We start from the raw sequence: 10298 nt of genomic DNA on the forward strand, positions 1-10298 counted from the left end.
TTAATAAAATAGATAAATATAAATAATAAAATATAGTAATATAGTATTAATTAAACCTCTACTTATACGTACGTATAAAAGCTTATTTAAAAATTATATTTAAATAAAGTTAATTTAATTTATATTTATACTAATTAATAATAAAGAGTTAAATACTCTTAAGCTTTTTATTTTAATATTAAAAAAGACTTAAATTAAAAAATTATAATATTTAAGATATATAATAATTAAATTTCATTAATTATATATAATTATATTATTATTAATTTATTCTTTAAAAAACTTAAAGAATAATTAGTTTTAAAATTCTATTAATAAACTATAAAAGTTTTCTCCGCGGTTTAAAAACTATTATTATTATTATATATTAATATTTTTTATATTTATAATAAGCGATACTTTAATTAAATTAATTATATTATAATTATTATTTAAACTTATAATATTATTAATTTTCTTTATATTAGAAATAAATTAAATAAAATGCTTTTTAATAAAATTTTATCTTAAAATAAAAATCTTCTTAAATATATAATAAACATATTAAAAATTTATAATTATTATTAATATAGTCTTTAATTTAAAATAATAAATAATAAATTTTAAATAATAAAACGCGCTAATTTATTTTAAATAACCGGGTAACGAATAATTAAAATATATTATATTTGAAAATAAGGCCTAGCTACGTTTATTAAATAGCTTAAGTTTCAAGATATTCCTCTTAAACGGAAAAGAGGGTCCTGGCGGACTCCTTAAACTCGGTCCGGGTCGGTCTGCCCCTAATTCTGTCCCGCAAGGTGGCTCGGGGTATCTCAAGTCTTTTAAAAGCTGCACGTTCCGACTCGCTAGTTTATACGGTTAAAATAGCATGCTAAATAGCGAATTCGGAGGTTAAAATAAGCATAACTAAAAAGTACGAAAAGTAATAATCTTAATAATATTTTTTAATTATTAATAAAGTAGTTAAATACTAATTTATATACGAAAAAGGGTTAAGGGGCTTCGCTTATCCGTAGTTAATTTAGGTTGCTGCTTATGTAGTAGGATGGCTAAGTGGTTAGGGTGCTTACCGATAAAATCCTCTGGGCATGGCCTTGTGGACGAATGACCCTAGGTAAGACTTTGATGTGACGGGCTCGATATAGGTAGGCTGGTAAGACCATTGCGGAGGGAGATCTTCAGATTTGTGCGGTCCCCAGGTTGACTTGTACACCTGCTCAAGCCCTGGTTTATTTATCGGCCGTCCGTTAGAAAAGGTGGACCAGTCTACCAACTTCTCGACTGTGCAACTTGGGAAGTCCCTTTTGTCATATCTGGAACCCACACCTTCTACCAGGTCACAGAGCAAGCTACCAGGGTCAATACGGCATTACCACCCTACCCAGGACCATGAGGGCAACGGCGCTTTGGGGGCGAGCCTAGCTGCCGATTCCCTTACCGACCGTTGCCGCGCTTTGGTAGCTGGCTGCCACGGAAGAGCCGAATCGAGAAGTAGGGCGGGTAGGCCGCAGATGAATCCGCCGAGGAAGCCGGATTGCGCCAACGTCTCAACAACACCGTAGAAAGCAGGGAGTGTGTCTTGATCGTAGGTAAGGTTCCGGTCGCTGTATCGACACACGAGCTCCGTGTATAACTTCAAGTCGGGGACGGGAGGAAGCCATTCTCTGCGTTGCGAATTTTCCATGTCCATGCCCTGCAGTTTGACTAGTGAGTATTGGCCTGACTGGGGGCCACTGTCTTGTCTGATTGCCGTCTGGCTTGCCGTCCCAGCGGCTGTGACGCTGCCGGGGCAATTCACTTCACGTTGGCAGTCCCAGAAATAAACATTGTCGAGAAATATCATCGCGCGTATAGAAAGTAGTTGCTCCTGAAACTTCCAGCCTCGCGAGGCCCAATATGAAACGAGGAGATTGGCATGCTGACTCGCAGCCGAGTGTTTGTCTTCGGTGTTATATTGAAGAGCCTCAGATAAGAGAAAGCGGTTCTTCCAGTGATATTCCGAGTCACACATTGACTTGTATAGCCCCCCTGGCGAAACCAGCAGCTGCTATGATGGTAAGGTAGGCGCCTGAGTATATCTCGTTCATGAGACCAATACGGTCACTCGTCGTGTCGTCGTACTGGACAATACATAGGCAGTCGACCCAGAGATATCTGATCCCCGAGAGTTGCACGAGGTCGATGGCATCCTTGACCGCCACTGGTGCCTGATCCAATATGCCTGTGCGCAGGAAACCCTTGGCGCAGAAGTCATCGATATTGTCTTTCAGTAGCATCAACTGGGGCCCAACTGCGGGTGGCTCGGGGTCTATGTAAAGGGGGGTACTCCACGTGTAGCTGAGAGCCACATATCTCGGGACGCTGCACCCGCGGACGATGCAGGCATCTTCAGTGTCAATAACCCAGTCCGGTATGTGATGCGGAGATCGTTCGGCAATGGGAACTACCTGACATCCGTCGCCATGGTGCTTGTTACAGTCTTGGAGCCAGCTCTTCAAGTGCGCAACAACTTGGCTTTTCACTGTTACCAGCTCCGATGCCATGGTGTATTCGAGAGATAAATTCAAAGCAAGTCGGATATTCTTGTAATTGATTTTTGAGTAGAAAGTAAATACCCCGGCCATGGGCTCATATGACTGGATTGAATTGCAAATTATATCAGTTCATCGAACAAGAGAAGAGTGAGATGAAATTGGACTGAATTTGGGACTCAAATACTGCCATTACCCACCACCTTCAGGCCGCGCGTTTCCTTCAGTCAGCTGGCGACGGCCCCTCGGCTTATATGCATATCAGCGTCAGCCAAGTGTATCTTTCGAAGTCCTAACTGGCTACATTTGGCACAGCTCGAGATTCTCGCTGATTTGGATAATCCCGATCTTATTTAGCTGACTAATTAGAGCTCCGAATCCGGTTGAATCCGTAGTATGTTGCTGAATGGCGAAAAGCTAGGCTCCGTGTTTGTTCTCGTCCCTCGACGTACGCCGGGTCGTACGCTTGACCTCCCGGAAGGTTATCTCTATTTCAACAGCAGCATAAAAGAGTGCGCGGTGACGTCGCGAAGTACAAATTCTACAGAAAGTTGGCTTTCCCGGCTGAACCAGCCGCTTAAGGCTTGAACGAAAAGGTCAAATCAGCTACTGTAGCTGACTGAAGGAAACGCGGCCCCAAAAGCAAACCGAAACTTGGATTATTATGAGAGAGCTCACCTAAAAAGCAAGAAGAGTCCGTCTAATCCCGATCTTGATTTTGGCAGCGCATCTAATAGAACAACTGAATTACTGCTTCTTGAACCATGGGAGATCAGCAAAGGCGTTGATACCATAAAACTCAGATGTATGGCTCGCACAAGAACTGCCCTCGCTTGATCCAAGGTATTGTCCCAGTGTATGGGTCCATGATAGAAGCGAAATGAGTGCATTCACCCATGACATGCTGTGACTGCAGCCATCTCTTGAGCGCCGGCTTCCCGATCGCCTTCTCTGCAATGGATCGTGCAATTGGCCTATCAGTATATATGGCTTCGCCCTGGTCAGGCGAGCCGCGACTTGACGATTGGACCTTCCGGACATGACGGTCCCATTTCTGGGTCACGCTGTCAAAGCGCTCGCTCGACTCTTCCAGCCAGCCCTCGCGTTTCAGCATGGCTCTGTTCAGATCCTGATGCTCCGGCGCATTCTTCTCTCTGGAGCCGTTGACAGGCTGTGGAATGACGTCGTGGTTTGTCTGTACCAGGAATTCTGCCGAGGAACGGACTCTTCCGGAATGGAGTTCCTTCTCGATTACGGTGACCTCCTCACCGTCGCACAGGGTAAGAAAGCATGGTGCCATCTTGGCAGCTATTAGGCGAGCCACGGTCTTGGCTAAGTCACGGTCGCCATTCCCGGTATCGAAGGTAGGCACCGTACCTGAAATGATGGTAGAGCGCAAGGTGGACGAAAGGGACTTTCGCCGGCCTAAGAGAACCATGAGTTGATGCCATCGGAGCGAAAACGCCGAGCAATTTCGATTAGGTCTAAAGTTCATGGCAATGGAAAGACCCTTTCTGCAACACGATTGTCAGTCTATCGGTGTTCGTGGAGATGGGTGAAGGTGAAACCAACCGAACGCCAGTCAGCATCCCCACGTAGCCGGCATAGGTGATGGAGCGTGCGAGGACCGCGCTCGGGTCTTGTGATGCAGAGTCAATTAACTCCAGCTCCACGAGGACGTCCCTCAGGCTCGGCATGCCCCAGTCCAAGGTGCGAAATTGCATCAGGCGTGTGCCGGGAGGGCTCGTCTTGGGATTGGAAGTGACGGGCACCCCACCCGAGGTACACCCGAGCATGCAGTCCAGCAAGGTGTTGAAGGCCACCAGCAGATACATGTCCACGCCTGTCACCTCGGATATGCCCCGAAGCTCCTGGGTTTCGTCGTCGTCGTGGAGGCGAGTCAAACAGCGCTCGGCCGCCTTCTTGGCCAATTTGCGCAGGTAGGGGTAGGGGATGGCATTCTCCACGATGGCATCGAATAAGGGGGTCAAGGAACTTATGAGTGGGGCGAAGTCTTTGGCAATTTGGAGATACCGTAGCTTCGGTGCGGCGGCCAGGTCAATGGTGTAGACGGGGATTTCGCTGTTGTTGCGCGTGCGTTGCGCCATTAGGGGACGATTGAGATACGGAATGGGTAAGAAAAGTCTTCATGTTGGACAGAGTAGACGGTCAAGTTCATTCAGAGGTAGGCTCTCAAAATCTCAACTTTATCCGACTGCCCAACAAGGTTAATTCGAGCATGATAATATGCAACGAGTTTAGGCAGCACATGCAGTGACTTGTCTCGACTTCAGCGCTAGAGAAACCAGCGCATCCTACGTCAGCCCTGCCATCTGAACTTTGGCAAGGTAAACCCTTGCAGGCCGGGCCTAACAAATGTACATGGGTAACTTGCAATTGAGTTCTGGGTGATGTACCTCGGCCGCAGCCGACAACAGCCAAATCCTCGTTGCACAATAACCTCGAACAAGCCTAATAAATATGACCAATTAAGCGATAGTGAAATATGCGAAATGAAATTGATTCGTGTAAAGTTGAAAGAGACCCATCCGTACCTTTTTCCAGTTATTCTCCTGATCTGGTTTCGCGGGTTGTTGGAGCGGTGCTTGCGGGCAGCATTACCCCGCCATGACAGGGGGTCCTTGGGTCCTAATACATGGTTAAGGGTCCCTGTCATTGTAAAGCCCCACGAAATATCTCATCGTCAAAGTCCACAACCCATCTATGATTAAGCGCCTTCAACCATGCCGGCCGGTCACTACTTCTTAGCTGCATCGCTCTGCATGGCGGTCGTCTTCGCGGCCAGCATTCCCGACACAGACAATGTCGACGCTCCCGCGAACGACAATGGCGATCAACAGGAGCAGCTGTCATGGCAATCGGCCTTTTGGGCCGTCGTATCGATCGCCCTGTGCGCCGCGACCGAGCCCCCGGGTAGCATCCTGGGCATGCCTCGAGAATGGGGATTCGCCTTGAAATGCTCTCCCGTCATGTGCCTCTTCAACGCGCTCGAGGCTCTGCTGTGTATTAGAATAGAGCGACGGGAGTCTCGCTGGCGATTGATGGTCCGATCCGCCAAATACACTGATGCACCCAAACCAAGACGGCAGGAGGCATCTACAGCTCAGCACGCGGCCGGTCGCTTGGACACGAACACGGATTTTAGGCTGGTGTCTTTTATCCTAGTCCCGCTGCTACAGTCGGTCAAGCTATTCGCATGCTCGGGCATCCTCTACAGCAAGTTGCTGGCGGGATGTTACCTGGCGAGCTTCTTATGCGACGAGCTGGTCCTGAACTTCATTTGGCTTTCGGCGTCTGAAGGCCATCATCAAGCGACACCCAGCAGCCTCGTGGCTTCTGTACTCTCATTGTTCGGACACACAAGAAGTCGAGAAGATGAATCAGATGCTGCTACGGGTCAGTCATCAACCCCAGAGTCTCCTGATCTGCTGCGGATTCCGGCCCAGCTAGCTGTGGATGTTAGTATTGGAGCCATGTCTTGGTTCACTTGCAGTCTATTCTTCGTCCTTCTGTTCGTAGAGCCGTACTTGGACGACTGGATTAGCATCATCTGCATCCTTTTCCTGGCACCCGCCGGTGCCATTTTCATTGCTGTCAAGCGAGTTTGGCGAGATGGCTTAACTCTACGGGTAGTCAAGGACCTGGCACTCAGTTATTACATATCCGCCATGGTCTTGGCCATATTCAGCAATGGCCTCAAGAGCGGTTCAGGCATTGTGTCAATGGAATCATAATCTCGATCTCTATATGGTGCCGGAACTACATGGCAAGCATGGCAAGCACAAGCCATCGGCACCGAGCTCATAGCGGTTGGCGTAGGCATGGCTGGACTTAGATACTTGGACGCGTGGAGTACTTCCAATCTCAGCCCGCCACCGGCGGAGACGGCGTCGCAAAAGTTGTATCCGATTTTCGCGTATGCAATCGTGGTAGACATGGTACGGGATCTGACAGGCTACGAGATATGGAGCCCTGCCAGATCCAAGCCAGCCAAGTTTTGGAACATATTGTTTCCAGGGGCATGGTGTTCGTTACACTTCGTCACCGCGCTGCTGTTCTATTATCCCATGTTTGACCACAGCCAAACTGTTAAACCAGGGTGGACTGAGGTACTGGGGTAGTCTAAGGTTGCGAGACTGCTATTTACACCTGATCTGTTCCAATACTGTTAACACCACGAAGGGACATAACGAAGTGCCAAACAAATGGACTCAGATGTGAAGCAAGATTTTCACTACCTCCGGTTGTAGAGTGGGCGACAATGTCAATGTGATGCTCTGAGATGAAGGGGTTTCGTTTATACATTCTGGGCGCCTTGCCAACCACACTAAATCGACCGACCAAGCAACGGGATCTCCTCCAACCCCACCTGCCGGCCCGCCAGCCCGTAGTGCTCGAGCCGCCGGTGCTTCTCGAAGTTGAAGACGCGGTCCCGGGGCCGCCGGCACAGGGCCAGATCGATGGTCGCGACCACGAGCTCGTCCCGGTCCGCGGTCCGGGCCTCGGCCACGATGCGGCCCAGCGGGTCGACGATCATGCTGCCGCCGATCAGCCGCTGCCCATTTTCGTCGCCGCACTTGGCCACGTGCAGGCCCCACAGCCCGTTCTGGTAGCTGCCCGCCTGGCACGACAGCCGGTGGTGGAAGTCGGCGAGGGACTGCTGCTCCACAGGCGTGCCCCGGTACTGCGGGGCCCAGGCCATCGTGTTGTAGCCTTCGATGACGAGCTCGGCTCCCTGGGGGTTGAGCCGATGAGGGTTAGTTCTCCACATGTACATTTTTGGGTTGACGCGATGGCTATACTGACCTGTAGTCCGTATGGCCTCCATGCCTCCGGCCACCGCCGGTCGTTGCAGATCAGCATCCCCAAGATGGGATCGCATCTCCCTAACGTGGCCTTTGCATCTGTGTCCGGCTTAACGTCTTCCGTTTTCAACGCACCCTCGTAAAGTAGCGTTTCTCCATCTGCTGGAAGGCCTTGGGATCCTCCAGAGGCTCCTTGGTGCCAGGCAGATGCACCTTGCGATACTTGGCGATAGCATTTCAGGTAGCTACCGAGTAGTAGATCGTTGTGTTGTAGTCCGTGGTCGTAGTCTTCCCGTCGCCCTCGCCCGTCGTCGTCCAACGCTCCTCGAAGCCCAAATAGAAGTCTATTCCCAGTTTGTTGGCCTTCTCGACCAGTGGCCGAGCGTGCGGCGTTGAGAGGACAGCATAGGGGTCCGAGGGCGACGCGGGCACGAAGTACTGGGCGATCTGGTCGGGGTCCGTCATGTACTGCGTGGCGAAGATGGTGGTGAGGTCCAGTTCCAGGTACGCGAGGAGTCGCACGCCAGCTTCAGCGGCTTGGTCCATGAGCTTCAGCATCCGGTCGAGGATCTGGGTCCGGGAATCCTGCAGCTGGTTGCCTCCCATCTGGGCTGCGGCGACCGTTATGGTCCTTGGTGATGCCATTGTGATTGATCGTCAGAATTTAACGAAACAATCGGGTTTAGAGGCCATTGCCAGGTCACGAGGTATGTTGCCTTCGACGTTGGACTTATCAATCTACAGCGGCACCCCACTTTGATGAAAGGATCCAGTCAAGGAGCCGGATGCCCCATGCGGAATTATTAGTAGAGATAAAGATTATGCGGGGAACCTCGGGGGTCTCCGAGTACATGTTCCCCACCCCGGTTAATACACGCATGTGCTGCTCTGGCTCCCCGTCGCATTCGTCCTTTCTCGACCAACCAAGACTTTTATCGTCTAAGTGATTCCTGTGACGAAGAAGTTGACAATGAACCCCGAGACAGAGTCGAGTAGTTCCGATTTGGACCTTATCATCCGGAATGGACGCATTGTGAGCGAGTTACCAACCTGTGCAAGCTTGAGACCATCTAACATGAGTAGGTTACTGCGTCCGAGGTTCTCACACTGGGTGTCGAACTGGGCGTCAAGGACGGGAAAATCCATTGTATAGGGCAAAACCTCAAGGCAGGCCCCAGGACGGAGGTGGTGGACGCACAAGGTGCTTACATCACACCGGGGTGAGGGTCTTCTCCTAATCCCTCCCAGTGCCCCTTATCACATACGCTAATATATCATCATCCAGGGGAGTGGACTCGCATGTCCACATCGAGCAAGACAACTCACCTACAGGCGATACGTGGGAAACAGGCAGTAGATCTGCCATCGCCGGAGGCAACACTACAGTCATAGCCTTCGCCACCCAAGAGCGCCAGGACCAGAGCATATGGCCGGCGCTGCAAGCATACCATGGAAAGTCAACCGGAAACTCGTACTGCGACTATGGATTTCATCTCATCCTGACTAACCCCAACGAGACCGTGCTCGAGGAAGAACTGCCTCGCCTCGTGGATCATGAAGGGGTCTCCAGCATCAAACTGTACATGACATGTAAAGGCCTCTCAACTTCTATCACCCCCTAATGCATAGGAAGAGATTGCTGATAATGTGTGGTTGAACAGACGAGCCGAAGAAGCTGGGTGATAGTGACCTCTTCAACATCATGATGAAGACGCGCAGTCTGGGTATTACGACCATGATCCACGCCGAGAACAGCGACATGATAGAGCAGATCACCAAGTAGGTGGTGATCTTCAATGGTAACACAAGCCCATACCGCATCGTTAAGAGGCTAACTGTCGGGCTCTCTTCTTCCAGACGACTAGCCAAGCAAGGCAACACCTCGACCTTCTTCCACAGCATCGCCCGCCCCCAGATCGCCGAAGCCGAGGCCACGTACCGCGCCATCAGCCTCGCCGAGGTCACGGACGCGCCCATCCTGCTGGTGCACATGTCGGCGCCCGAGGCGGTACGCCATGTGCGCGAGGCCCAGGCCCGCCTCCTGCCCATCCACGCCGAGACGTGCCCGCACTACATGTACCTCCTGAGCGACCGGCTGCGGTCTGGGCCAAGCGAATTCGAAGGGGCCAAGAGCATCTGCGCGCCGCCGCTCCGCCACGACGCGCAGGACCTCGAGGCTATCTGGATGGGTCTCGCGGCGGGCACGTTTACGGCCGTGTCGTCGGATCACGCGCCCGCGACGTTTGATCACCCCTGTGGCAAGATGAAGGGCCTGGCGAGCGTAGAAGATGGTGATGACGGGAAGAAGAAGCAGCAGTCCTTGCACGGCGGCGGCGACTTCCGAAAGGTGCCAAACGGCTTGCCGGGTATCGAGACCAGACTGCCACTGCTCTATGACCGGACCTTTGACCCGTCACTCCCCGGCGGCGGCGGCGGTGTCGATGATAAGATCAGGATCCCGCTAACGCGCTTCGTCGAGGCGACGTCCACGAACCCGGCCAAGCTGTACGGGTTGGGCGGGCGCAAGGGTAGTCTGCTCCCCGGTCACGACGCCGATATTGTTATTTGGTATCCCGAAGAGCCGCCGCTGGTCGCGCTGTCCGAGGCGGACGGGCCGCCGAGTTCCAGCGGTGGTGGTGTTCAACAACACGAACTCGAAGCTCAGAAGAAGAAGAGAAGGTTTGATAGAATCGTCATCACAAACAACGCGCTGCACCACCGAATCGACTACACCCCGTTCGAGGGGATTGAGGTCCGGAACTGGCCGCGATGGGTGTTTCTGAGGGGACGGCGGGTGTGGGATCGAGACGGTGGGGGCGTCGTTGGGAAGAAAGGGGATGGGGTGTTTTTGAAGAGGGGCAAGTCCACAATACTCACTGGACAGATGGGCAGGACGGGTATGGGAATGATAAAGGGAGAACAGGCTTATTGGAGTTGA

General features: G+C 51.2%; 6 protein-coding genes across 6 annotated transcripts; 2 read left to right on the top strand and 4 right to left on the bottom strand.

Moving 5' to 3' along the window:
• Nucleotides 1-1069: 1069 nt before the first annotated feature.
• PG994_003331 (HET-domain-containing protein) lies at nucleotides 1070-2546 on the bottom strand (the record flags this gene model as incomplete). Its single annotated transcript, XM_066854740.1, has 3 exons — nucleotides 1070-1352; nucleotides 1377-1966; nucleotides 2013-2546. The coding sequence occupies 3 exons, from the start codon at nucleotides 2544-2546 to the stop codon at nucleotides 1070-1072; spliced, it is 1407 nt and encodes a 468-aa protein (XP_066719018.1).
• A 787-nt stretch (nucleotides 2547-3333) lies between these two features.
• Nucleotides 3334-3834, bottom strand: PG994_003332 (Acid ceramidase 1; the record flags this gene model as incomplete). Its single annotated transcript, XM_066854741.1, has 1 exon — nucleotides 3334-3834. The coding sequence occupies one exon, from the start codon at nucleotides 3832-3834 to the stop codon at nucleotides 3334-3336; it is 501 nt and encodes a 166-aa protein (XP_066719019.1).
• A 184-nt stretch (nucleotides 3835-4018) lies between these two features.
• PG994_003333 (uncharacterized protein) lies at nucleotides 4019-4642 on the bottom strand (the record flags this gene model as incomplete). The annotated part of the gene is made up of 1 exon (XM_066854742.1): nucleotides 4019-4642. The coding sequence occupies one exon, from the start codon at nucleotides 4640-4642 to the stop codon at nucleotides 4019-4021; it is 624 nt and encodes a 207-aa protein (XP_066719020.1).
• A 636-nt stretch (nucleotides 4643-5278) lies between these two features.
• Nucleotides 5279-6289, top strand: PG994_003334 (uncharacterized protein; the record flags this gene model as incomplete). The annotated part of the gene is made up of 1 exon (XM_066854743.1): nucleotides 5279-6289. One exon carries the CDS (start codon nucleotides 5279-5281, stop codon nucleotides 6287-6289), a length of 1011 nt encoding a protein of 336 aa, XP_066719021.1.
• Nucleotides 6290-6882: 593 nt separating this feature from the next.
• On the bottom strand, nucleotides 6883-8005 carry PG994_003335 (uncharacterized protein; the record flags this gene model as incomplete). Its single annotated transcript, XM_066854744.1, has 3 exons — nucleotides 6883-7437; nucleotides 7496-7552; nucleotides 7610-8005. The coding sequence occupies 3 exons, from the start codon at nucleotides 8003-8005 to the stop codon at nucleotides 6883-6885; spliced, it is 1008 nt and encodes a 335-aa protein (XP_066719022.1).
• A 325-nt stretch (nucleotides 8006-8330) lies between these two features.
• Nucleotides 8331-10298, top strand: PG994_003336 (Dihydropyrimidinase; the record flags this gene model as incomplete). The annotated part of the gene is made up of 5 exons (XM_066854745.1): nucleotides 8331-8393; nucleotides 8444-8580; nucleotides 8646-8950; nucleotides 9022-9139; nucleotides 9218-10298. 5 exons carry the CDS (start codon nucleotides 8331-8333, stop codon nucleotides 10296-10298), a joined length of 1704 nt encoding a protein of 567 aa, XP_066719023.1.

The sequence above is a fragment of the Apiospora phragmitis genome, assembly GCF_038363925.1.
Source record: "Apiospora phragmitis strain CBS 135458 chromosome Unknown utg000004l:1.0-3135199.0:1.0-3139288.0, whole genome shotgun sequence".
NCBI lineage: Eukaryota > Fungi > Ascomycota > Sordariomycetes > Amphisphaeriales > Apiosporaceae > Apiospora > Apiospora phragmitis.